The sequence below is a fragment of the Carettochelys insculpta genome, chromosome 8 (genome assembly GCF_033958435.1).
Source record: "Carettochelys insculpta isolate YL-2023 chromosome 8, ASM3395843v1, whole genome shotgun sequence".
NCBI classification, from domain to species: domain Eukaryota; kingdom Metazoa; phylum Chordata; order Testudines; family Carettochelyidae; genus Carettochelys; species Carettochelys insculpta.
In genome coordinates, this window is record NC_134144.1 from 75,182,633 (window position 1) to 75,207,611 (window position 24,979).

The following is a 24,979-nucleotide window of genomic DNA, read 5'->3' on the forward strand; positions in this document are numbered from 1 at the left end:
CATCGCAGCTCTGCAGCGGGGGACTCTGCCCGCGATGGACCACCGCTAGCTGAGCGCGACCTGGCGGGCACCGCGTCTGTCTGACGGCGTCGAGCCCCCGCTCCCGTCGGAGAATCCGAAATGCTTCCCGAGGGTGACCGGCCACTTTCTGCCGGGACAGGCTCTGCCCCCCTGGATCGGTCACTCTCTTCCAGCTGTGCAATCAGCTGGGCCTTGGTCGCCTTCCCCACAGTCAGGCCCCTCTCTCTGCACAGCCCCACTAGCTCTGCCTTCAGGAGTCGGGTATAATCCATCTCCCCACTGTCTCCCGGGGTATCCGCTCACCAGCAGCAGCTGCCGGATTGGCTCTGTTCCCCCTCTGGCTCTTGTGAGGCTCCTTCCTCCTCTTGCGCTCAGTCAACCACTGCGGGGAGCTCATCCGTGGGTGCAGTGCATCCCACTTCTGACACCAGTGTGATGGGGTTCAGGGGTCCCCAAGCACTGCACCCCGTCCACTGGCAGGAGTGAATCTCACTCAGCAGGTACAACTGGAGGTTTATTAGGCAACAGATGCCCAGTTTCTCACAGAAGCGTCAGTACAGCAGCCAGAGACAGTCCTTCCAACGCGTCCTGGGGAGAGAAGCCCGAGGGGTGCCCCTCTGGGGTGTAGCTTTCCCCCTCCTCAGGCTGGCTGCCTTCCAGCTCTCTCTTCTCTCCAGCCTCTAACCGCCGCCACCCGGAAGAAGTTCCAGGAGGCGCAGAAGAGGCCAGAGGAAACCCATGTAGATACAACCGCCCGCCTGAGGCAATACTACCGGAAGTGGGCGTTCGGAATGGAAGTCCAGTCCGTAGAGGACCTGATCGAGCTGGCGGTCCTGGAGCGATTCTACGAGATGTGCGCACCTGACCTGAGGGTGTGACTCGTGGACCGGAGGCCTGGGGATTCACACAATGCAGGGAAACTGGCAGATGACTTCACAAACAGCCAGGCCAGGTTTGAAAGTGAGCCCCACAAAGAGAGGGAGTCCCGGAGAGAGAGGGAGTCCCGGAGAGACCGAGAATCTCAGAGAGACCGGTTCCTGACCGTACGACAGAGGGGACCACCTCTTGGGCGAGCCCAGGAAAGAGGGACCAGCCACCCACCCCCCAGAGAGCCAAGCAGAGCCCGGACAGAGCAGCCGGCCCGAGGGACACAACAAGACCCAGGCTGTTATCGCTGTGGGCGAAAGGGGCATAGAGCAGCCCAGTGCCCCAGGCTCCCAGACAGGTTGAGCAGGCCGGGGGGTCGTGGAGTTAACTGGGTGGAGTCCCAGAAGTCAGAGGGGCTGGCGGCCAAGGCGAGTGGTGCTGACATTGGGCACTCGGATTGGGCCGAGTCCGCCCCACAGACCAGCTCCTCAGGGGAACCAAATACTCAGAGGTCAGTTTACAGAGTAGGGGTGGCAATGCCTCTGTGGAGCGAGTGTCTCAAACACCTCGAGGTAGATGGGAGAAAGGTCACGGGGTTCTGGGACACAGGCGCTGACGTGACGCTGGCCCGACCTGGGGTGGTGGCACCGGGCCGCATGATACCCAATTCCCACCTGACTGTAACAGGAATTGACGGGATCCCTTTCAAGGTGCCCATGGCGAGGGTGCACCTGAAATGGGGGGATAAGGAAGGCCCCAAGGAGGTGGGCGTGCACAGCCATTTGCCGGCGGATGTACTGATGGGGGGTGACCTGGAGAACTGGCCAGGTGAACGCCCTCGTGCCCTGGTCCTGACCCGTAGCCAAAGAAAACGAGGGGTGCGTTCCCCAGATTCAGGGGTACAGGCTCAGCCAAAGCCACAGAAGCCACAGGGGCCAACCCTGAGAGAAAGGGGGTCCCCAAAAACCAGATCTCACAGGCCAGTGGTGCTCAAGCCAGACAGGGAAGGGGAAGTGGCTTCCGCCCCTGCCCCGGCCGAAGAGTTCCAGGAAGAGGTGTTTACTGCCAGCCTAGGCTGTAGCCCCAGGGTCATCCTTAGCCACTGGGAGCTGCTCTGCTTGTCTTACCCATCCAGCCTGAGTCTCTCACATGCACTCCCCCCACTCCATCACAGCATGCAACACTGGAAGGCCTTTGGGTAACATACAGAACTGAAGGCTAAAACATGGTCCATCATGGTTATCTCAGAGCCCAGCCCATCTTTAGTGAGCCCCATGGTTCAAGCTTTGTCCATCCCTCCATCTGACCTCCTTTGACAGGCTCCATATGAGAGCCCCCAATGCCTTCCGGCTGCCAAAGGCACAGAGAAGTGAGGAAATCGGTGTTCCTCTGGAGCCTTGGCTGCTTGGTGACTGGATTTGCAATGGTCTTCTCCTGTGCACTGTCACAATGGGGACAAGGCCCAGACAACTCAGTGGCTACATCTACACGTGAAGCCAACATCGAAATAGCTTATTTCGATGTAGCAACATCGAAATAGGCTATTTCGATGAATAACGTCAACACGTCCTCCAGGGCCGGCAACGTCGATGTTCAGCTTCGACGTTGCTCAGCCCAACATCGAAATAGGCGCTGCGAGGGAACGTCTACACGCCAAAGTAGCACACATCGAAATAAGGGTGCCTGGCACAGCTGCAGACAGGGTCACAGGGCAGACTCAACAGCAAGCCGCTCCCTTAAAGGGCCCCTCCCAGACACAGTTGCACTAAACAACACAAGATACACAGAGCTGACAACTGGTTGCAGACCCTGTGCATGCAGCATGGATCCCCAGCTGCCGCAGCAGCAGCCAGAAGCCCTGGGCTAAGGGCTGCTGCCCACGGTGACCATAGAGCCCCGCAGGGGCTGGAGAGAGAGCATCTCTCAACCCCCCAGCTGATGGCCGCCATGGAGGACCCAGCAATTTCGACGTTGCGGGACGCGGATCGTGTACACGGTCCCTACTTCGACGTTGAACGTCGAAGTAGGGCGCTATTCCGATCCCCTCATGAGGTTAGCGACTTCGACGTCTCGCCGCCTAACGTCGAAGTTAACTTCGAAATAGCGCCCGACGCGTGTAGCCGCGACCGGCGCTATTTCGAAGTTGGTGCCGCTACTTCGCAGTCGCGTGCACGTGTAGACGCAGCTGGTGACACCTACACCTCCCTTTTTTGGCTTGCTCTCAGAGGCCTTTTCCACCCAATGGGTGAATTGCTGCAGATGGGATACAGAGACACATGCTGGACTCATGATAATATTCCACTTACGCGTGGGGCCAGAGAGAGCAGGCAGCGGCGGTGCCTCCGGGAGGCAGAACAGAGCCAGCTGTGATAGGACGGGATTTTGGGGCACAGCTAGAGAAACCACTCCAGGTACCTTTGCTTCAAATCCAGGCCACTTACAGCCCCAGGCTGGGATTTCCTTCTCGCTAAGGCAAATCCAATCAGCCACAGCACCTCTGCCAACCCCCGGGCAGCCAGAGCCACACAAGCAAACCCACAGCTGTTCAAAACCACTGATATAAAGTTAGACCCATGGTCCGACAGGATTTCCGTAGGGAATCCCACCCTGCTGAGAACAGCAAACAGGGTATTCGCTGCTGTCTCCACTTCCACCTCAGACGATGCTACAGCCCCCGAGTACCCGGTGGCAAAATCCACCCCTGCAAGCATGTGCCGCTTCCCACTGCGGGACGGCTTGGGAGATGTGATGGAGTGGGGGGAGTGCAAATGTGAGACTCGGGCTGGATGTGAGAGACAAGCAGAGCAGCTCCCAGTGGCTAAGGATGACCCTGGGGCTACAACTGGCAGGTAACACCTCTGCCTGAACAAAGAGCAGGGAGGAGCTGAGCTGGGTTTTGAATCGGGGGCGGCAGTTAGAGGCTAGGAAAAGGGAGAGCTGGAAGGCAGCCAGCCTGAGGAGGGGGGAAAGCTACACCCCAGAGGGGCACCCCTCGGGGTCTTCTCCCCAGGACAGGTTGTAAGGACTGTCTCTGGCTGCTGTGCTGTCGCTTCTGAGAGAAACTGGGCATATGTTGCCTAACAAACCTCCTGTTGTACCTGCTGAGTGAGAGTCACTCCTGCCAGCGGATGGGGTGCAGTGCTTGGGGACCCCTGAACCCCATCACACTGGTGTCAGGAGTGGGATGCACTGCGCCCACGGATGAGCTCCCAGCAGGGGCTGACTGAGCGCAAGAGAAGGAAGGAGCCTCACAAGAGCCAGAGGGGGAATTTCCTGCAGCTGCTGCTGGTGAGTGGATACCTTGGGAGACGGTGGGGAGATGGATTATACCCGACTCCTGAAGGCAGAGCTAGCGGGGCTGTGCAGAGAGAGGGGCCTGACCAGGGGAAAGGCGACCAAGGCCCAGCTGATTGCCCAGCTGGAAGAGAATGACCGATCCAGGGGGGCAGAGCCTGTCCCGGCAGAAAGTGGCCGGTCCGCCTCGGGAAGCGTTTCGGATTCTCTGACAGGAGAGGGGGCTCGATGCCGTCAGACACACACGGTGCCCTCCAGGTCGAGCTCAGCTACCGGTGGTCCATCGCAGGCAGGGTCCCCCGCCGCAGAGCTGCGACGGCTGGAGCTCGAGGTTAGATTAAAGGAACTGGAAGCCCAGGAACAGCAGAGGGAACGTGAGCGCCAGGAAAGGGAAAGAGAGTGTGAGCACGAGCACGAGCGCCAGCTACAAGAGAGACAGCGGGAGGAGAAAGAACGAGAACGGAAGGAGAGAGAGCGAGAGCGGGAGCATGAGCGGGCCATGGCGGAGGCGAGACGCCAAGAGGCCCCAGCTGCGGTAAGCGGGGAGAGGGCCAGACGGCTCGGGGTGGCCAGTCACTTGGAGGCGCGTGTGCTGGCCCAGTGTCAGGACCCAGGGGACATGGACGAGTTCCTTACTGCCTTTGAGCGAGCCTGTGAGTTGCATGAGGTTCCCCCAGCTGAGTGGCTCCGGCACCTCACCCCCTTGCTGGGCCAGAAGGCCGCAGCGGTGCTCAGCCGGCTGGTGGGGCTGCAGCCTGGGGACGATGAACGGGTCAAACAGGCCCTGCTGCATAAGTTCGGGCTGACTCCAGAGATGTACAAGAAGAAGTTCCAGGAGGCGCAGAAGAGGCCAGAGGAAACCCATGTAGATACAACTGCCCGCCTGAGGCAATACTACCAGAAGTGGGTGTTCGGGATGGGAGTCCAGTCCGTAGAGGACCTGATCGAGCTGGCGGTCGTGGAGCGACTCTACGAGATGTGCGCACCTGACCTGAGGGTGTGGCTCGTGGACCGGAGGCCTGGGGATTCACATGATGCAGGGAAACTGGCAGATGACTTCACAAACAGCCGGGCCAGGTTTGAAAGTGAGCCCCGGGGAGAGAGGGAGTCCCGGAGAGAGAGGGAGTCCCGGAGAGACCGAGAATCTCAGACAGACCGGTTCCTGACCGTACGACAGAGGGGACCACCTCTTGGGCGAGCCCAGGAAAGAGGGGCCGGCCACCCACCCCCCAGAGAGCCAAACAGAGCCCGGACAGAGCAGCCGGCCCGAGGGACACAACCAGACCCAGGCTGTTATCGCTGTGGGCAAAAGGGGCGTAGACAGCCCAGTGCCCCAAGCTCCCAGACAGGTTGAGCAGGCCGGGGGGTCATGGAGTCAACTGGGTGGAGACCCAGAAGCCAGAGGGGCTGGCGGCCAAGGCGGGTGGTGCTGACAGTGGGCACTCGGATTAGGCCGAGTCCGCCCCACAGACCAGCTCCTCAGGGGGACCAAATGCTCAGAGGTCAGTTTACACAGTGGGGGCAGCAATGCCTCTGCGGAGCAAGTGTCTCACACCCCTCAAAGTAGACGGGAAAAAGGTCACAGCGTTCTCGGACACAGGCGCTGATGTGATGCTGGCTCGACCCAGGGTGGTGGCACCGGGCCACATGATACCCAATTCCCATCTGACAGTAACAGGAATTGGCGGGACCCCTTTCAAGGTGCCCATGGCGAGGGTGCACCTGAAATGGGGGGATAAGGAAGGCCCCAAGGAAGTGGGCGTGCACAGCCATTTGCCGGCGGATATACTGATGGGGGGTGATCTGGAGAAATGGCCAGGTGAACGCCCTCTTGCCCTGGTCCTGACCCGTAGCCAAAGAAAACGAGGGGTGCGTTCCCCAGATTCTGGGGTACAGGCCCAGCTAAAGCCACAGGAGCCACAGGGGCCAACCCTGAGAGAAACGGGGTCCCCAAAAACCAGATCTCACAGGCCAGGGGTGCTGGAGCCAGGCAGGGATGGGGAAGTAGCTTCCGCGCCTGCCCAGCAGACGGAGATCAAGGAGGTGCTGCATTCGCACCAACAGCTGTTCACTGACAGACCTGGACACACTGACCTGGCTGTCCACCGAATAGAGACAGGCACCCACGCCCCTATCAAGTGTGTGCCATTCAGAGCCACAGGGAAGACGGCTCAGGACATAGAGTGGGAGGTTGAAGACATGCTGGCTCTGGGGGTGATCCAACCCTCCTCCAGCCCCTGGGCCTCTCCCGTGGTGTTAGTCCCTAAAAAAGATGGGTCTGTTCGGTTTTGTGTGGACTATCGCAAGCTTAACGCCATCACTGTATCGGACGCCTACCCCATGCCCAGGCCTGATGACCTTTTAGACAAGCTGGGGGGAGCCCGTTATCTCACCACCATAGACCTCACCAAGGGGTACTGGCAAGTGCCATTAGACCAAGATGCCCGGCTCAAGTCGGCTTTCATCACCCCTGTGGGGCTCTATGAGTTCCTGGTCCTGCCCTTTGGCCTCAAGGGGGCACCCGCTACCTTCCAGCGTCTGGTGGACCAGCTACTGAAAGGGATGGAGAGCTTTGCCCTGGCTTACATGGACGACATTTGCATCTTCAGCCAGACGTGGAAGGACCATGTGTCCCAACTCAAGCAGGTGCTGGACCGACTCCAGAAGGCCGGTCTGACTATCAAGGCAGGGAAGTGCAAGGTGGGGGTGGCTTAGGTGACCTACCTGGGCCACAAGGTGGGCAGCGGCTGCTTAAAGCCAGAGCCAGCTAAAGTGGAGGCTGTCAGAGATTGGCCAACACCCCAGACTAAGAAGCAGGTCCAGGCCTTCATTGGGATGGCGGGGTACTACCGGAGGTTTGTGCCCCACTTTAGCTCCATCGCAGCCCCCCTCACGGAGCTGTGTAAAAAGGGAAAGCCTGACAAGGTGGTCTGGACAGAGCAGTGCCAAGAGGCCCTCTGCGCGCTGAAGGAGGCTCTGGTCAGGGCCCCAGTGCTGGCAAATCCAGACTTCAACAAACCCTTCCTGGTGTTCACCGATGCCTCAGACGTGGGGCTGGGGGCGGTGCTAATGCAGGTGAATGACAAAGGGGAGAAACACCCCATCGTGTACCTGAGTAAGAAGCTGCTGCCCCGGGAGCAGAACTACACGGCCATAGAGAAGGAATGTCTGGCCATGGTGTGGGCGCTGGGGAAGCTGCAGCCGTACCTGTTTGGACGGCGTTTCACCGTGTACACCGATCACTCACCCCTGACCTGGCTGCATCGCATGAAAGGGGCCAATGCCAAGCTCCTGCGGTGGAGTCTGCTCCTGCAGGACTACGACATGGAGGTGGTCCATGTGAAGAGGAACAACAACACCATAGCCGATGCCCTGTCACGCAGGGAGGGCCCCGAACTTCCCCAGGTCACTGGCTAAGTGACCCCACTCAGTTCGGTCTGGAAGTGGGGAGAGATGTGATGGAGTGGGGGGGAGGGTATGTGTGAGATTCACGCTGGATGTGAGAGACAAGCAGAGCAGCTCCCAGTGGCTAAGGATGACCCTGGGGCTACAACTGGCAGGTAACACCTCTGCCCTGAACAAAGAGGAGGGAGGAGCCGAGCTGGGTTTTTGAATCGGGGGCGGCAGTTAGAGGCTGGGGGAAGAGAGAGCTGGAAGGCAGCCAGCCTGAGGAGGGGGGAAAGCTACACCCAAGAGGGGCACCCCTCAGGGTCTTCTCCCCAGGACGGGTTGGAAGGACTGTCTCTGACTGCTGTACTGTCGGTTCTGTAAAAAACTGGCATCTGTTGCCTAATAAACCTCCTGTTGTACCTGCTGAGTGAGAGTCACTCCTGCCAGCGGACGGGGTGCAGTGCAGGGGAACCCCTGAACCCCATCACAGGGAGTGGTCTCACAAGGCCCACAGACATGCGGGCAAAGGCCTTCCCACAACGGGCAGGGCCTGCAGGGCAGCCTTACTCGGCCCCCTCAATCTCTTGCGCTTCTGGCACAGCTCACCGCTCCTCCGGGCTCTCCCACTGCCTGGTACATGCGGGGCCAGTAGAAATTCTGCTCCAGTCTGCCACAGGTTTTCCCTGCCCCAGGTGCCCTGTGAAGGGCCCGTCATGAGCCAGCCTCAGCAGCTCACTGCAACAGCTCTCTGGCACCACCGGCCGCCTGCACGCTGCCACCCAGGGGCGTCTCTTTCCCTGCACAACGGGCCGTCCTGCAGGAAGAACCTGCCTCGCTCCTCACTGCCTGGGCCCTGATTCTGAGCATCAGCCCGGACCCGCTCCACGGACACATCGCTCTGCTGCGCCATAATGAACTCCGCTCGGCCTCGCTCCCACCCAGAGCCACTTCTGGGTCCTCAGGCGGCGACTCCTGAGCCCCGGCCTGAGGGACACCCTCCGTCTGCTCGTAGTCCCCTCCCCGGCTCTCGGCCTGGGAGTGCGCCTCAGACCCACACTCCCTCTGCGACCTGGTTACCACGTTAACCCGGCCGGGCGCATCCACTGCGTCATTCCCCACTGGGGTATCAGCTGGGATAAAATCCTGGACAGCCCCCAGCACTTCGCCCTCCCAGCTGTCACACTCGAGGTGGACCTTAGCTCTCGGCAGGTTTCCCAAGTACTCCGACAGAGCCACGACCATCACGCACTTCCCGGCAACATGTCCTCTGGCCTCACCAGGCGCCCTTTGGCTATAGTGATACCCGAGCCTGTATCTCGCCATCCCCGGCACACGACACCATTGACCTTTGCCTGCTTAACCAACCTCCAGCTCCCTTTCCATGCCTTGCACCTGATGTAGCAGGTGAGCTCACCGTTCTCCCTTCTGCTACCAGCTTTCATGTTCTCATTAGGCAGCAAAACTCCGGTGCCCTTCAGGTTTCCCTGTGTGCTGGCCAGAGAATGACCGAGTTACAGCATCATCCTCCCTGAGAGACACAGAGGTAGGCCCACTTCCCACCTGGGCTTCCGCTGCCCTCAGATCCAGCTCTGGGATCTTGGCCCCATCTCGAGCCCCCACAGGCTCAGACAAAGGATTCACTTCCCTGGGAGCAGAAGCACCCTTTTTACACAAAGAACTAGCCTTCTCAGAGGCACCTTCTTCAAATGCAGGCTCAAACAAAGGCTCCATTTCCCCCGGCTGCTGCTGCTGTTCAGCACAGCCAGACAATTGGAGACACTCTCTCCTTTGTCCCAGCCCCCCTGGCTGATTTCAGACACACACCTAGAAGATAACAGAGAGGTGGCCGTGTTAGTCTGTACTCCAACAAAACAAAACAGCAGAAATGTTGCACCTTAAAGACTAACAAAATGATTTATTTGGTGATGAGCTTTCGTGGGACAGACCCACTTCACCAGATCAGTCGCATTTCCAATCCAGGCTGACATTTAAGTACAGAGGATCAACCAAAAAACATTTTTTGTAATAAAAACTGACAAAGCCAGTACATAGGACTGAAGTTTGTGGCGGTGGGGGGGGTTGGATGTTAAGTGTCCTGCCTGAGATAATTACCAGCATCAAAGGAAGGGAAGCAGGCCTTGCAATGCGTGAGGTAATTGATGTCTCTGTTCATCCCACGTTAAAGTGTCGAATATGAATTCATATTTGGAATTCATTTGGAATTCATATTCAAATTCGACATATTAACGTGGGATGAACAGAGACATCAATTACCTCACGCATTGCAAGGCCTGCTTCCCTTCCTTTGATGCTGGTAATTATCTCAGGCAGGACACTTAACATCCCCCCCCAGCCACATACTTCAGTCCTATGTACTGGCTTTGTCAGTTTTTATTGCAGGTTTTTTTGGTCCTCTGGTCTGAAGAAGTGGGTCTGTCCCTCAAAAACTCACCTAATAAACTATTTTGCTAGTCTTTAAAGTGCTACTTGACTGCTTTTTGTTTTGTACTGGTAACTGTCGGTCTGTTCTGGGAAAGAGATTGGCCTGATGATGTGGGTCTGTCCCACGAAAATTCACTACCTAGAAGATAAGGCAGCTTTTCTCTCAGACAATTTGCCACTCCCAGCCAACAAGCTGCTTCCCTGCAGACACACAGGCATCTCATTTTTGGCCAGGCTTGGAAAAGCTTTTCCCAGACCTGTCCTTGCCCTTAGCAGACAAACTGCTCTTCTGCACAGACAATGGCTGACACTTGTTCTTTCTTAAACAAATTACTCTTCTCTGGCCTCTGCCCAGAGACACCATTTACAGGTAATTTCCGGCCACTAGCAGTGGATCAGATTTACTCTTTCCCTCTGCTGGGCCCGCAGTAACTTGAAACTTCTCCTTAATACAAACTTTACTCTTCTTCTTAAGCAGGATTTTAACCTGACTCTTAACTTTAACCTGCTTCACAGAAACCTTCTGTTCCTCCCTGCACCTTGCCTGTCCCTGGTCTAATTCTGAGCTCCTTTTGAAGGATTTAGACTCACATGCAGAGGTGACATTGGGGACACGCTGCTTTTCTGCATAGACAAGAAGCTGACTTCTTCAGACCCACAGCCCAAGATGCTTTCCCCTTGGCCATAGCAATACAGGTTAGATACAGAGCAATTCTCAGAGCTTCACACGTCCCCTTTACCGCTCCCCCTGTTACAGACAAGCGGTACAGACACAGAAGAGTTACGCAGAGACTTACCCCGTGTGTTACATACCCCATACCCCATGTGTTACACACCCCATGTGTTACACTCAGAGTCCACACCAGAACAGCTGCACACTGGAGCTCCAGGGACTGCTGGTCTTGGCTTCTCCCACGATGATTTTGACCACAAGTCCAAGGCTTGAAGTTTGGCCTCCGTCTCTCTCGTAACTCGGGCATGATCAGCTTTTTCTGATGCGGCTTTTTGTCCCTTTTCCTTTAGACCCAGGCTTCTGAGTTGTAGTCGACAGTCTGACTCCAACCTTATTTCTTCCAACGTGCTCATTCTTTCATCGGCCGTTGCTTCTGTATGGCACCACACCCATAACAAAGAATGAAGTCTTCCATTGGTGGTTACTTCGCTAAAGGAGATTTTCCGTTCACAGGACATCTCTTCCAGAGCTTTTCTTTCCATACTACTGCAAACTGATTAGCCCCACAGACCTGCACTTTAACCACAACTCTCTCAAAACCCAAAACTCTAATTTAGAACAGCTATTGCGTGGGGTCCTGATCCCACACTCAGTCGAGGAGGCTCTGTGGAGCCAAACATGACTACACCACTGTGATAGGACGGGGGTTCTGGGCACAGCTAGAGAAATCAGCCCAGGGTAAGTTTGCTTAAATCCGGGCCACTCACAGCCCAGGCTGGGATTTTCTTCTCTAAGGCAAATCCAACCAGCCACAGAACCTCTGCCAGCCCCCGCAGCCAGCCAAAGCCACACAAGCAAACCCACAGACTGCCCAGCTGCTACAACAGCCCAGACCAACAACCCCCAAACTCAGGGGAGCGGTTATTAAACCTGCTTCACCCAACACTGTGCAGATTCTGCCAGATCCCAAAGGGCCCAGCACCAGACCCCGGTCAATATACACTGGATCTTACCCAAACAACCGTGCACAAGCCAGATCCTTAGATCTAATATCTAAGGGTTTATTAATACAAAAGAGAGAAAAGAGGTAGAAGGAAGGATGGTTACAGCCACACTTCACATGCGTCAGCCATACCCACTGGTGCAGCCAGCGGTGTTATCTGCTGATTCCTGAGAGTCTCTGAACGTCCATTTCAGGCAACCTACATTTAGTCATTAGAGCACTGTAGGGCTGGCCTGCTGGGGTCCACATGCTGGACATGGACCCTTGGAGACCATGAGACAAAAGATCCAAGATGGACACTGCTAAACCCACATCATCCCTCTGAGGGATGGGCTCCCAGTCCAGACAGGCTTAACTCTGAGGACTGAAGAACAAAGAAAGTCCCTGCCAGAGCCCATCTTAACAGCTTCTCATATGCAGTGGGAAAATCCCATTCTTCTCCAGAGGCCTTGGCTCACCACAGCTGTGTCTACACGTGCACGCTACTTCGAAGTAGCGGCACTAACTTCGAAATAGCGCCCGTCGCGGCTACACGCATCGGGCGCTATTTCGAAGTTAACTTCGACGTTAGGCGGCGAGACGTCGAAGTCGCTAACCTCATGAGGGGATCGGAATAGCGCCCTACTTCGACGTTCAACGTCGAAGTAGGGACCGTGTAGACGATCCGCGTCCCGCAACGTCGAAATTGCCGGGTCCTCCATGGCGGCCATCAGCTGGGGGGTTGAGAGATGCTCTCTCTCCAGCCCCTGCGGGGCTCTATGGTCACCGTGGGCAGCAGCCCTTAGCCCAGGGCTTCTGGCTGCTGCTGCGGCAGCTGGGGATCCATGCTGCAGGCACAGGGTCTGCAACCAGTTGTCGGCTCTGTGTATCTTGTGTTGTTTAGTGCAACTGTGTCTGGGAGGGGCCCTTTAAGGGAGCGGCTTCCTGTTGAGTCCGCCCTGTGACCCTGTCTGCAGCTGTGCCTGGCACCCTTATTTCGATGTGTGCTACTTTGGCGTGTAGACGTACCCTCGCAGCGCCTATTTCGATGTGGTGCTGCGCAACGTCGAAGTTGAACATCGACGTTGCCAGCCCTGGAGGACGTGTAGACGTTATTCACCTAAATAGCCTATTTCGATGTTGGCTTCACGTGTAGACGTAGCCCACCTGCCCTGGTGACTCTCTGTGCTGAGTCCCCATTCGTTGCAGTCCCAGTGGGAAAACCCCACATCAGGAAATGGGTGTTGGCCGCCTGGGCCTTTCCTTGGGCTATTGTCCTGGCTGGGGTGGAGCCCCACCTCCGCTTGTGAAACTCAGCACTGAACCATTCCTCACCCAGCTCCAGTGGAAGTCTGTAACTTCACATACAAGCACCATGCAGACATATAAACAGTGCGCACCATGTCAGGGCATCATCAGCTTTCCTTACACACCTCACACGGCCCCCGGCACAATACCTGGGGCCAAGAGCCCCAGTGGGCACTAACATGGCTTCCAGACCCAATATAAGAATCCGGTCATGTGAGCTGGCTCAGGGACCAGCTCTGCCCTGTCCAGCAGCCCTGGGCCCTGCTGTGCCAGTGCCTTGCACATCTCTGAGCAGATGCATCACCCCCCGGAAACATCTCCCCCATGACTCAGCCTCGGCTGGCATCACAGACTCAGAGAGCCCCGGGGCCGTCCTGTTGTGGCAGGTTGCTGAGTGGGGAGGAAGGAGCCATTCTGGGTGAAGAGGTGTGATGGGCTTCAGGGGTCCCCAAGCTCTGCACCCGTTCGCAGGCAGGAGTGACTCTCACTCGGCAGGAGAACAGCGGGTTTATTAGCCGACAGGACACAGCGTGGTACAGAGGAGTCAGTGCAGCCGGCAGAGACAGCCAGTCCCATCCATGCTGGGGAGAGGAGGCCCCGAGGGGTCCCCGGAGCTGGGGCCTTGCCCCCTCCTTTGTCTCTCTGCCCTTTGTCATCTCCCCCGTTCTTTGTCTCAGCCTAGACTCACTGCTTCCCAACTCCCAGTTCCAATTCAAACCCCTCCAGCTCCACCTCCCCCATTGTCTGCAGTACAAAGGTGTTACCTGGGCGCCAGGTTACCCTCAGCAGGAGCCCCTCACCCTCTGTGAGCCTCCCTCGCCCCCCCACACCTATCCCCCACTCCATCACATCTCTCCCCCACTTCCAGACCAAACTGAGTGGGGTCACTCAGCCGGTGACCTGGGGAAGTTCGGGGCTCTCCCCTCGTGATCGGGCATCGGCTGTACCCTCGGTGCTCCCCTTGATGCGCACCACCTCCATGTCATAATCCTGCTGGGGGAGGCTCCACCACAGGAGCTCGGCATTGGCCCCTTTCATCTGATCCAGCCGGACAAGTCCCTTTAGTTCCCTCAGGTTGGTTGGTCTCCCTGCTTCGCCCCCAGTCCACCAGCCACGTTCTCAAGTCTGGCAGGCAGAGCCCATACAGCTGCTGCAGCACCAGCAGATCAAACAGTTCTTCTCTGGTCTGGGCCCTGCCCCGTCTGCCCACCAGCCCATACAGCTGCTCTGGCCAATGTCTGGAATTCAGTTACAGTCCAGTAAGGGAAGGTACAAATGCTTCCACCCTTGGCATTTAGCCAGACCACCAAAATGGTTGTGTGCCTCAGTTTCCTTTTCCATGCCACACTCTGGCTACGTCTACACTAGCCAAAAACTTCGAAATGGCCATGCAAATGGCCATTTCGAAGTTTACTAATAAAGTGCTGAAATGCATATTCAGCGCCTCATTAGCATGCGGGCGGCCGCGGCACTTCAAAATTGACGCAGCTCACTGCTGCGCAGCTCATCCAGACAGGGCTCCTTTTCGAAAGGACCCAGCTACTTTGAAGTCCCCTTATTCCCATCTGCTCATAGGAATAAGGGGACTTCGAAGTAGCTGGGTCCTTTCGAAAAGAAGCCCCATTCGGATGAGTCGCGTGGCGGTGAGGCGCGTCAATTTCGAAGTGCCACAGCCACCCGCATGCTAATGAGGCGCTGAATATGCATTTCAGCGCTTCATTAGTAACCTTCGAAATGGCCATTTGCATGGCCATTTCAAAGTTTTTGGCTAGTGTAGACACGGCCAATACGTTTGGAATGTTCCTTCTCATGTGAGAGGTTGCAAGACTAGTTAACAGGGAACAGCGGTGACATTTCAGAATTACGAACTCCTTCAACGTACAGTTCATGCCTCTACATCAATGACAACATGTCACACAGCTCTTTCCAAACAGTCAGTACATGGTACAATTCTACAGCGTTTGGTAGCAGAATCCACTGGTTACAGCAGCCAGTGTGAGTAACAGAACAAACCCATTGCAATTGTACATTCACATTGCTCTTTGGTAGACCACAACCTTTGTGTAACATCCCTGAGAATCTGGTATTTTGGGGCTAAGTGGCTGAGGCCTTTCTTAGCACCATCAAGTTCTAATCTCTCTTGCCCCCTGGGGTGGAAATCTGATCTCTCTGGCTGTGCCCTCCCTTCTAACACGAGCTGGGCCATTAGAGATCCTTGGGAAAACCTCCTTCTCCCAGCCAGTCTGGAAATTTGCGAACCAAATTGCTGCTTTGTTGCTTTCTGAAAGTTGCTTTCTGAGTCCCAGACGCAGAATCCACATGAAGGCATCCCTGTTTCTCCCTTACTGGCCCACCAGGCCCACAGCTCCTTTGTCCTTCCACCTCCCCATGGAATCAGAAGTGGAGTCTATTACAAGAATACGTTTTTCCCAGTATCTGGAGATGGGGAATTGCTGGCCCTCTCCTGCATCCTACAGAGATTGACTGTGCAGCTGTTTCACTTGGTTCTCACAGGGCTGCTCACACTCCCTGACAATTTTCACTTTACTTGGACCAACTTCCAGTTCCTGAGAAACCTTTACCCTGCCTGCTTTGGACCTTTGCAGAGCACGGCCAGTGGTTTCACACTCAGGCAGGTCCTGGCCATCAGGAGCTGAAACAAACTTCACAGGCAAAGGGCTGCTCTGGTGCTTACAGACAAGCACCTTTCCTGTTCACTCTCCTTCCCACTGTTCTCTTGAGCCACAACCAGCTCCTGGTTTTCACCTACACCCAGGATCACTTCTGGCCCATCAGGCAGATTCCCACATAATCCCCCTCCAGGCAGACAGCCAGTACCACCAGACAGAAGGTCAGGGTCCCTTTCCTCCCTTCTGCTGCCAGCTTCTTTATCTTCATCAGCAGCGTAACTCCCTTGCACGTCTGCTCTTCCTGTGTCCTGGCGAGAGGATGACTCTGGTAGGACAGAGTCCTCTCACCCCCTCCCAGTAACACCTCAGCATCAGGCAAAGAACAAGTACCAGAATCGTCTGGTCTCTGGGATTCCCTGATGATACTAACTGGATCAGACCGAGTTACAGCATCATCCTCCCTGAGAGACACTGAGGTAGGCCCACTTCCCATCTGGGCTTCAGCTGCCCTCAGATCCACTTCCGGGATCTTGGCCCCATCTCGAGCCCCCACAGGCTCACACAAAGGATTCACTTTCCCAGAAACAGAAGCACTTTTCTTGCACCAAGGACCAGTGTCCTTATCAGGGACACCACTGCCCATCCCAGAGCCATTCCCTCTGCTCCAGCCCCCATGGCTGGATTCAGGGTCACACCTGGAATGCTCTTTCCTGGTGGTTCCCTCTCCAGCCACCCCAGGCTGGGGAATCTTCCTCAGGTGATGGACGAGTTTTCTCATTGGCACCTTTTCCAAATGCAGGCTCTGCTCTCTCCGCAGGAAGGCAGCCCCGTGGCTCTGAGACAGCAGGTGCCAGCCCCTGGCGCTGCACTGCAGGAGCTGTGGGGCCGAACACCGGGGGCTGCGCAAGGGCATAGCCAGGTCTGTGCCAGGCATGTCCCCCGGCTGCCCCTGCGTGCTGGCTGGGAGCTGCGGCGCGGATCAGAGTCTGCCAGACGTCACTGGGAACGCGGCGATGTGGCTTTGAAGCCGCCCTGATGAGCTGTCGGCGTGTCGGAGCTGCAGTGACAGGTTCTGCCTTTGAGGAGCTGATGGGTGGAGCGCAGGCCCCCCGCCCCCCCCAGCGCCAGGCACCGCACGCTGATCACCGCCTCATCTGCCGGCCTGCAGCTGGACTCAGGTGCCACGGGACGGGGCCCTGGAGTGCTGGGACCCCGGCCTGGCTCTGCCTGGCCTGTGTGGAAGGGAAGGGGCTACCGGGGCTGGGGAGGCCGGGCCCTGGGAGGGACAGGGTAAGGTGGGGAGCAGGGGCTGGTGGGGGGCAGTGCCAGGACAGTGCCCACAGCAGCCCGAGCTGTCTCGGCAGGCAGGGGATGGGCTGTCTGTGGGGAGCCTCCCCCCGCCTGGCAGCCCCTGTCCCAGCTCGGTCCCTCCAGCCACGCCCCATTGCGCAACCAGGCTGGGGACCCTGTTGGGGCGGTGGGCAGATGCCAGGGCCCCCATGGAGCGGCTCCTGGCACGTGTCCAGACGGCCCGCCCAGGCCACGGCACCAGAGCCCCCCGCTGCTGCCGGCGGTGTCAGAGCCGGGCAGTGGGGCCCTGGGAACGCTGCCTCGCTCCGGTGCCAGGCTGGCATGACACCGCCCGCCCAGCCCGGATGGGAGAGTGCTAGGAATTTTCCGTTCCTGCCTGGAGCTGGCGGGGAGGGCGTCTGTCTGCACCAGCCCCCACCCCTCCCCTCGCCCGTCACAGGAGCAGCCTGCCGCGCTCGGCTCACGTGGGCGCCAGATCCCAGGCGCTGCGCCACAGGCTCCGGAGACGGGAACCTGCCTGGAGGGAAAGAGGCAGGTCGCGGGGCTGGGCGCCTTCCGGGGCAGACCGTCTCCTGGCTGAAGCCCGCGGTCGCAGGCCCAGCTGCCGGCGATGACCCTGTCCCGAGCCTGCTGCCCCCGGGGGGTGCCACTGGCTCCAGCACCGGACGGCGCCTGCGCGCAGCTCACGGCCCGGTTCCTGCGCCTGACCAGGCTGCATGGCTTGCGCTACATGGGCTCTCGGCCGCAGTCGCGCCTGCGACGCCTGCTCTGGGGCCTGGCCTTCCTGCTGTGCCTCGGCCTCCTGTGCGCCTGCTCCAGCGACCGCCTGCACTACCTGCTGTCGCGCCCGGTGCACGGCCGGCTGCTCCCGGGGCGGGCGGCAAACCTGCGCTTTCCCGCCGTCACCGTGTGCAACAAGAACCCCGTGCGCTTCTGGCAGCTCACCAAGCCCGACCTCTACTCGGCGGGGCAGTGGCTGGGCCTGGCGGGCGCTGACCACTCCCTGCTGCCTGGCCTGCTGGAGGTGCTGCCCCAGGCACAGCGCCGCCGGCTCACCCGCCTCGCCAACTACTCGCTCTTCCTGCCGCCGCGCAGCTCCGAGCGCGCCATGCACAGCCTCTTCCACCGCCTGGGCCACCGGATCCAGGACATGCTGCTGGCCTGCCGCTTCCGGGGCCAGCCCTGTGGCCCCCAGCACTTCACCCCCGTGAGCCCCCGCTGCGGGCTGGCCGTGGCCAGAGACGGGTTGCCAGCTCTGGGTGCCGCGGCAGGAGCGGGGAGCCACGGAACGGGCAGCGTTCGGGCTCGGGTGTGGCGTGACAGGGCTGGAGGGACAGGAACCTGCTCCCCACAACCCCCTGCCCCACAGCCGGTGGGAGTCATGGGGCGCTCGCTGCTTGGGGCCTCTCCCTGACCCCTCCTGTCCCACAGACGAATGCCACGTCCGGATGCCGGGGGTGTGGGCTGTGGCAGGTTGCTGGGGGGGGACCATGTGTTACTTTGCTGGGAGTATGGGGTGAGCTGGGGGGCGCATAGCTGGGGGGTGTGATGAGGGCTGGGGAGGGGCCAAGTGTTTATCTGGGGGTGGTTAAGTGGGCTGGGGAGGGGGGCACCTGGCTGGGGGTGAGATGAATGCTGGGGTTTTGGGGGGGCTGTGTGTTACTCTGTGGGGGGGCCGGGGAGGGAGGCGCCTGGCTGGGGGTGTGATGAAGGCTGGGGCTGGGAGGGGCCATGTGTTACTCTGGGGGGGGGGTGAAGTGGGCTGGGGAGGGAGGCGCCTGGCTGGGGGTGAGATGAAGGCTGGGGCTGGGGGGGGCATGTGTTACTCTGGGGGGGGTGAAGTGGGCTGGGGTGGGGGGCGCCTGGCTGGGGGTGAGATGAAGGCTGGGGCTGGGGGGGGCATGTGTTACTCTGGGGGGGGTGACGTGGGCTGGGGAGGGGGGCGCCTGGCTGGGGGTGTGATGAAGGCTGGGGCTGGGGTGGCCGCGTGTTCCTCTGTGGGGGGGGTGAAGTGGGCTGGGAAGGGGGGCACCTGGCTGGGGGTGAGGTGAAGGCCGGGGCTGGGAGGGGCCGTGTGTTCCTCTGTCGGGGGGGTGAAGTGGGCTGGGGAGGGGGGCGCCTGGCTGGGGGGTGTGATGAAGGCTGGGGCTGGGGGGGGCAGGTGTTCCTCTGTCGGGGGGGTGAAGTGGGCTGGGGAGGGGGGCGCCTGGCTGGGGGTGAGATGAAGGCTGAGGTTGGGAGGGGCTGTGTGTTACACTGTGGGGGGGGGTGAAGTGGGCTGGGGAGGGGGGTGCCTGGCTGGGGGTGAGATGAAGGCTGGGGCTGTCAGGGGCATGTGTTACTCGGGGGGGGGGTGACGTGGGCTGGGGAGGGGGGCACCTGGATGGGGGTGTGATGAAGGCTGGGTTTGGGGGTCCGTGTGTTACACTGTGGGTGGGGGGTGAAGTGGGCTGGGGAGGGGGGTGCCTGGCTGCGGGGTGAGATGAAGGCCGGGGTTGGGAGGGGCTGTGTGTTACACTGTGGGGGGGGGTGAAGTGGTCTGGGGAGGGGGGCGCCTGGCTGGGGGGTGAGATGAAGGCCGGGGCTGGGGGGGGCCGTGTGTTACACTGTGGGGGGGGGTGAAGTGGGCTGGGGAGGGGGGTGCCTGGCTGGGGGTGTGATGAAGGCTGGGGTTGGGGGGCCGTGTGTTACTCTGGGGGGGGGTGACGTGGGCTGGGGAGGGGGGCACCTGGATGGGGGTGTGATGAAGGCTGGGTTTGGGGGGGCCGTGTGTTACTCTGGGGGGGGTGAAGTGGGCTGGGAAGGGGGACGCCTGGCTGGGGGTGAGATGAAGGCTGGGGTTGGGGGGGGTGTTACTCTGTGGGGGGGGGTGAAGTGGGCTGGGGAGGGGGGTGCCTGGATGGCGGTGTGATGAAGGCTGGGGTTGGGGGGGGCGTGTGTTACTCTGGTGGGGGGCGAAGTGGGCTGGGAAGGGGGATGCCTGGCTGGGGGTGAGATGAAGGCTGGGGTTGGGGGGGGTGTGTTACTCTGTGGGGGGGGTGACGTGGGCTGGGAAGGGGGATGCCTGGATGGGGGTGTGATGAAGGCTGGGTTTGGGGGGGCCGTGTGTTACACTGTGGGGGGGGGGTGAAGTGGGCTGGGGAGGGGGGTGCCTGGCTGGGGGATGAGATGAAGGCTGGGGTTGGGAGGGGCTGTGTGTTACACTGTGGGGGGGGGTGAAGTGGGCTGGGGAGGGGGGCGCCTGGCTGGGGGGTGAGATGAAGGCCGGGGCTGGGGGGGGCCGTGTGTTACACTGTGGGGGGGGGTGAAGTGGGCTGGGGAGGGGGGTGTGATGAAGGCTGGGGTTGGGGGTGGGGTGTGTTACTCTGTGGGGGGGGTGAAGTGGGCTGGGGAGGGGGGTGCCTGGCTGGGGGTGAGATGAAGGCTGGGGTTGGGGGTGGGGTGTGTTACTCTGGGGGGGGGGTGAAGTGGGCTGGGGAGGGGGGTGCCTGGATGGGGGTGTGATGAAGGCTGGGGTTGCGGGGGGCGTGTGTTACTCTTTGGGGGGCTGAAGTGGGCTGGGGAGGGGGGCGCCTGGCTGGGGGTGTGATGAAGGCTGGGGTTGGGGGGGGCGTGTGTTTCTCTGGGGGGGGGGTGATGTGGGCTGGGGAGGGGGGCACCTGTCTGGGGGTGAGATGAAGGCCGGGGCTGGGAGGGGCCGTGTGTCACTCTGTGGGGGGGTGAAGTGGGCTGGGGTGGGGGGTGCCTGGCTGGGGGTGAAATGAAGGCTGGGGCTGGGGGGGGCCATGTGTTACTCTGTGGGGGGTGAAGTGGGCTGGGGAGGGGGGTTCCTGGTTGGGGGTGAGATGAAGGCTGGGGCTGGGGGGAGTCATGTGTCACTCTGTGGGGGGGTGTAGTGGGCTGGGGTGGGGGGTGCCTGGCTGGGGGATGAGATGAAGGCTGGGGTTGGGAGGGGCTGTGTGTTACACTGTGGGGGGGGGTGAAGTGGGCTGGGGAGGGGGGCGCCTGGCTGGGGGGTGAGATGAAGGCCGGGGCTGGGGGGGGCCGTGTGTTACACTGTGGGGGGGGGTGAAGTGGGCTGGGGAGGGGGGTGTGATGAAGGCTGGGGTTGGGGGTGGGGTGTGTTACTCTGTGGGGGGGGTGAAGTGGGCTGGGGAGGGGGGTGCCTGGCTGGGGGTGAGATGAAGGCTGGGGTTGGGGGTGGGGTGTGTTACTCTGGGGGGGGGGTGAAGTGGGCTGGGGAGGGGGGTGCCTGGATGGGGGTGTGATGAAGGCTGGGGTTGCGGGGGGCGTGTGTTACTCTTTGGGGGGCTGAAGTGGGCTGGGGAGGGGGGCGCCTGGCTGGGGGTGTGATGAAGGCTGGGGTTGGGGGGGGCGTGTGTTTCTCTGGGGGGGGGGTGATGTGGGCTGGGGAGGGGGGCACCTGTCTGGGGGTGAGATGAAGGCCGGGGCTGGGAGGGGCCGTGTGTCACTCTGTGGGGGGGTGAAGTGGGCTGGGGTGGGGGGTGCCTGGCTGGGGGTGAAATGAAGGCTGGGGCTGGGGGGGGCCATGTGTTACTCTGTGGGGGGTGAAGTGGGCTGGGGAGGGGGGTTCCTGGTTGGGGGTGAGATGAAGGCTGGGGCTGGGGGGAGTCATGTGTCACTCTGTGGGGGGGTGTAGTGGGCTGGGGTGGGGGGTGCCTGGCTGGGGGTGTGATGAAGGCTGGGGCTGGGAGGGGCCGTGCGTTACTCCACGAGGTGGAAATGGGCTGAGTAGGGGCTATGTGGCCAGGGGCCTGGGTCGTTGTGGGACGCTGTGTGATGTGGGGGGACTGGGCCTTATCCAGCCTGCCTGGTGCAGAGCATGCAGAAGTGAGAGCCGCAGGGTGGAATCGCACCCCAGAGAGTCCCTGGGTGGCCCCTGCACCCTCGGAGCCCAGCAGGTGCTGGGGATACAGCCCAGCAAGGCCCCGGCCTGGGCAGGCTCCCTCCAGTTATTTCCATCTGCCAGAATAAGTTGTGGGCTGTGTGCCGAGCTGTGTGAGGTGCACCCCATAAAAATACACTCTGCCATGGGGCAGCAGGGGGCTCATTCCAGGGGCTGCACACCCCCCAAGGCCCAAGTGCCCCAGCGCAGGGGCCAGGGTACTTGGCACTCCCGCCATAGGGCGTGACACGCAACCAGCAGCCAGCTGCCCACCCCCAGGACGCTGGCACCAGCAGCACCGCCTGGCGGCCCAGCGCCCGGGTGTCTACCCAGGTCAGGGAGCAGGAGCGTGGCAGCTGGCTCCCCGGTGGCACTACCCCCATCTCCTCCTGCCCAGGTCTACACCCGCTACGGGAAGTGCTACACCTTCAATGCGGACAGCAGCAGCCCGCGCGTGGCGCGCCAGGGTGGCGCCAGCAACGGCCTGGAGCTCATGCTGGACATCCAACAGGAGGAGTACCTGCCCATCTGGAGAGAGACCAGTGAGTGCTCAGCCAGGCCAGAGGCCTGGGGGCTGTCCTGGACACAGGGCTGCCAGCCGCGGGCTGCACCAGCCAGGGGCAGGGCTGTCCTGGGCTGGGGACATGCAGCCGGGGTTGGGAGCTGTCGGGGCTGGGGTGAGGCATGGGAGGCTGGGCTGTCGTGGGGGGGGGCTGTCCCAGACTGGGGTGAGGTGGGGGTGCTGGGTCATGGGGGTTGGGCTATCCCAGGCTGGAGTTAGGAGCTTGGGGGCTTGGGCTGTCGGTGTCTGGGATGTGGGAAGAAGCCAGCAAGCACCGGGGCTGGCATCAGAAGCACTGAGTTGCCGACAGCTCCTGGCCTCCCACAGACGAGACGTCGTTCGAGGCCGGCATCCGGGTGCAGATCCACAGCCAAGACGAGCCGCCCTACATCCACCAGCTGGGCTTCGGGGTCTCCCCTGGCTTCCAAACCTTCGTGTCCTGCCAGGAGCAGAGGGTGAGGCAGTTGGTGGGGGCTGGGGGCCAGGCTGGCTGCTTGTCAGGGAAGCGCAGTGCTGCTAAGGGAGGCTACGGGGGTGGAGCTGGCTGTGTGGGGCAGTGTTCAGGGCTGGGTGGGTGGGTCACAGACTCCTAGGGCTGGAAGGGACCTCAGGAGGTCATGGAGTCCAGCCCCCCTGCCCAAAGCCCCAACTGAATCATCCCAGCCAGGACTTTGTCAAGCCAGGACTTAAAAACCTCCAGGGACGGAGATTCCACCATCTCTCTAGACAACGCATCCCAGTGCTTTTTCCTAATATCCAGCCTACACCTCCCCCCTGTAACATTAGCCCAGGGATTCCCAACCTGTGGGTCAGGACCCAAACATTGGTCATGATTCGATTTGTTAAGGTCACCAGCAGCTTGGAGCTGTATGTGGCTCTCAAAGAAGCCATTTGCAGCTCCTTAACGCTGCCATCTCCAGCAGCTCTCAATAGAGAAGCAATTACGCATCACAAGACAGCTTCTCCATTATGCTCCAAAATATCTGTTAGTCTGTGAGGTGCCACAGGACTTCTTGTTGTTATGATGGTGTTCGGGTCCCCCAAGCTCTGCACCCTGTCCGCAGGCAGGAGTGACTCTCACTCGGCAGGAGAACAGCGGGTTTATTAGCTGACAGGACACAGCGTCGTACAGAGGGGTCAGTGCAGCCGGCAGAGACAGCCAGTCCCATCCATGCTGGGGAGAGGAGGCCCCGAGGGGCCCCCCGGAGCCGGGGCCTTGCCCCCTCCTTTGTCTCTCTCTCCCAGCCGACTCACTGCTTCCAACTCCCAGTTCCAATTCAAACCCCTCCGGCTCCACCTGCCCCTTTGTCTGCAGCCCAGAGGTGTCTCCTGGTCGCCAGGTTACCCCCAGCAGGAGCCCCACACGCTCTGTCACACACACGCACACGCACACGCGCGCGCACACACACACGTATCCCCCACGACATCACAGTTGTTTTTAAAGACACAGACTAACTTGGCTGCCTCTCTGCTACGTGTCTCCACAGCCACCCCAGGCAAGCCACTGAACGGACGCTTGCAGGAAGCAATTCCCCCTCCTCGGGGTCTGTCTCAGGGGCTCACTGTCTGGAGCTCCCCACGGGAGCAGGGCTGGGGGACCTCTCCCAGGAGCCAGGGAAGTCATGTGGCTTCCTCTGGAAGGAAGAGTGAGACCCTCGTGGGGTCTGAATTGTTAGAAATGGTCCCTGCCTGGAAAAGGTTGGGAACTGCTGTGTCACACCATTGCGCTTTCTCCTGCTACCCATCACTACTGAGAATAGCCTCTCTCCATCCTCTTTGGGTCCATGGGGCCATGGGGCAGTGAGTGGAGCTGGCTGAGGGGCATGGGGCAGTGGGCAGAGCTGGCCGTGGGGTGTGGGGCAGTGGGCAGAGCTGGCCGTGGGGCGTGGGGTAGTGGGCAGAGCTGGCCGTGGGGCTATGGGCAGAGCTGGCCATGGGCTGTGGGCTGTGGGGCAGAGGGCAGAGCTGGCCTTGGGCCGTGGGGCAGTGGGCAGAGCTGGACTTGGGCCATGGGGCAGTGGGCAGAGATGGCCATGGGGCGTGGGGCTGTGGGCTAAGCTGGCCGTGGGGCAGTGGGCTGAGCTGGCCTTGGGCCGTGGGGCAGTGGGCTGAGCTGGCCTTGGGCTTTGGGGCAGTGGACAGAGCTGGTGGTGAGCTGTGGGGCAGTGGACTGAGCTGGCCATGGGGCATGGGGCAGTGGGCTGAGCTGGCCGTGGGGCATGGGGCAGTGGGCAGAGCTGGCCGTGGGGCTGTGGGCTGAGCTGGCCGTTGGGCAGTGAGCTGAGCTGGCAGCGGGCCGTGGGGCAGTCGGCAGAGCTGGCCGTGGGGCTGTGGGCTGAGCTGGCCTTGGGCTGTGGGGCAGTGGGCTGAGCTGGCTGGGAGGATGGAGGAAGGGCCAAGGTAGGTGAGAGGCAGTGGAGGCTAAGCTGGGGCAGGCCCCTCCCCGTGGCTGGGCCGTACCATGGCTGTGCCTGGTGATGGGTCCTGGCCCCAGCCCCTCCAGCCTGGCACGGCCACGTGCGCATCCCCCACAGCCGGTCCCTTGCAGGCACTGAGCCCAGGAGGCCCCAGCCGGCCCTCACTGCCTTTTCCT

The 24,979-nt window shown here is 60.4% G+C and overlaps 1 protein-coding gene across 4 annotated transcripts in view; it reads left to right on the forward strand.

Moving 5' to 3' along the window:
• The window catches only part of ASIC4 (acid sensing ion channel subunit family member 4), a 132,321-nt gene that overhangs the window by 68,033 nt on the left and 39,309 nt on the right, over positions 1–24,979 (forward strand). For 3 of the 4 annotated variants that reach the window (XR_012646442.1, XM_075001757.1, XM_075001760.1), the window contains exons 1-3: positions 17,507–18,125; positions 22,222–22,366; positions 22,714–22,841. Coding sequence is in view for 3 of the 4 variants with exons in the window: in XM_075001757.1 (XP_074857858.1) it covers positions 17,529–18,125; positions 22,222–22,366; positions 22,714–22,841 (870 nt within the window). In the remaining variant the exon portion in view is untranslated. Of the gene's footprint in view, positions 1–17,506; positions 18,126–22,221; positions 22,367–22,713; positions 22,842–24,979 lie in introns of those variants that run through there. The other variant, XM_075001758.1, reaches the window with a different exon arrangement.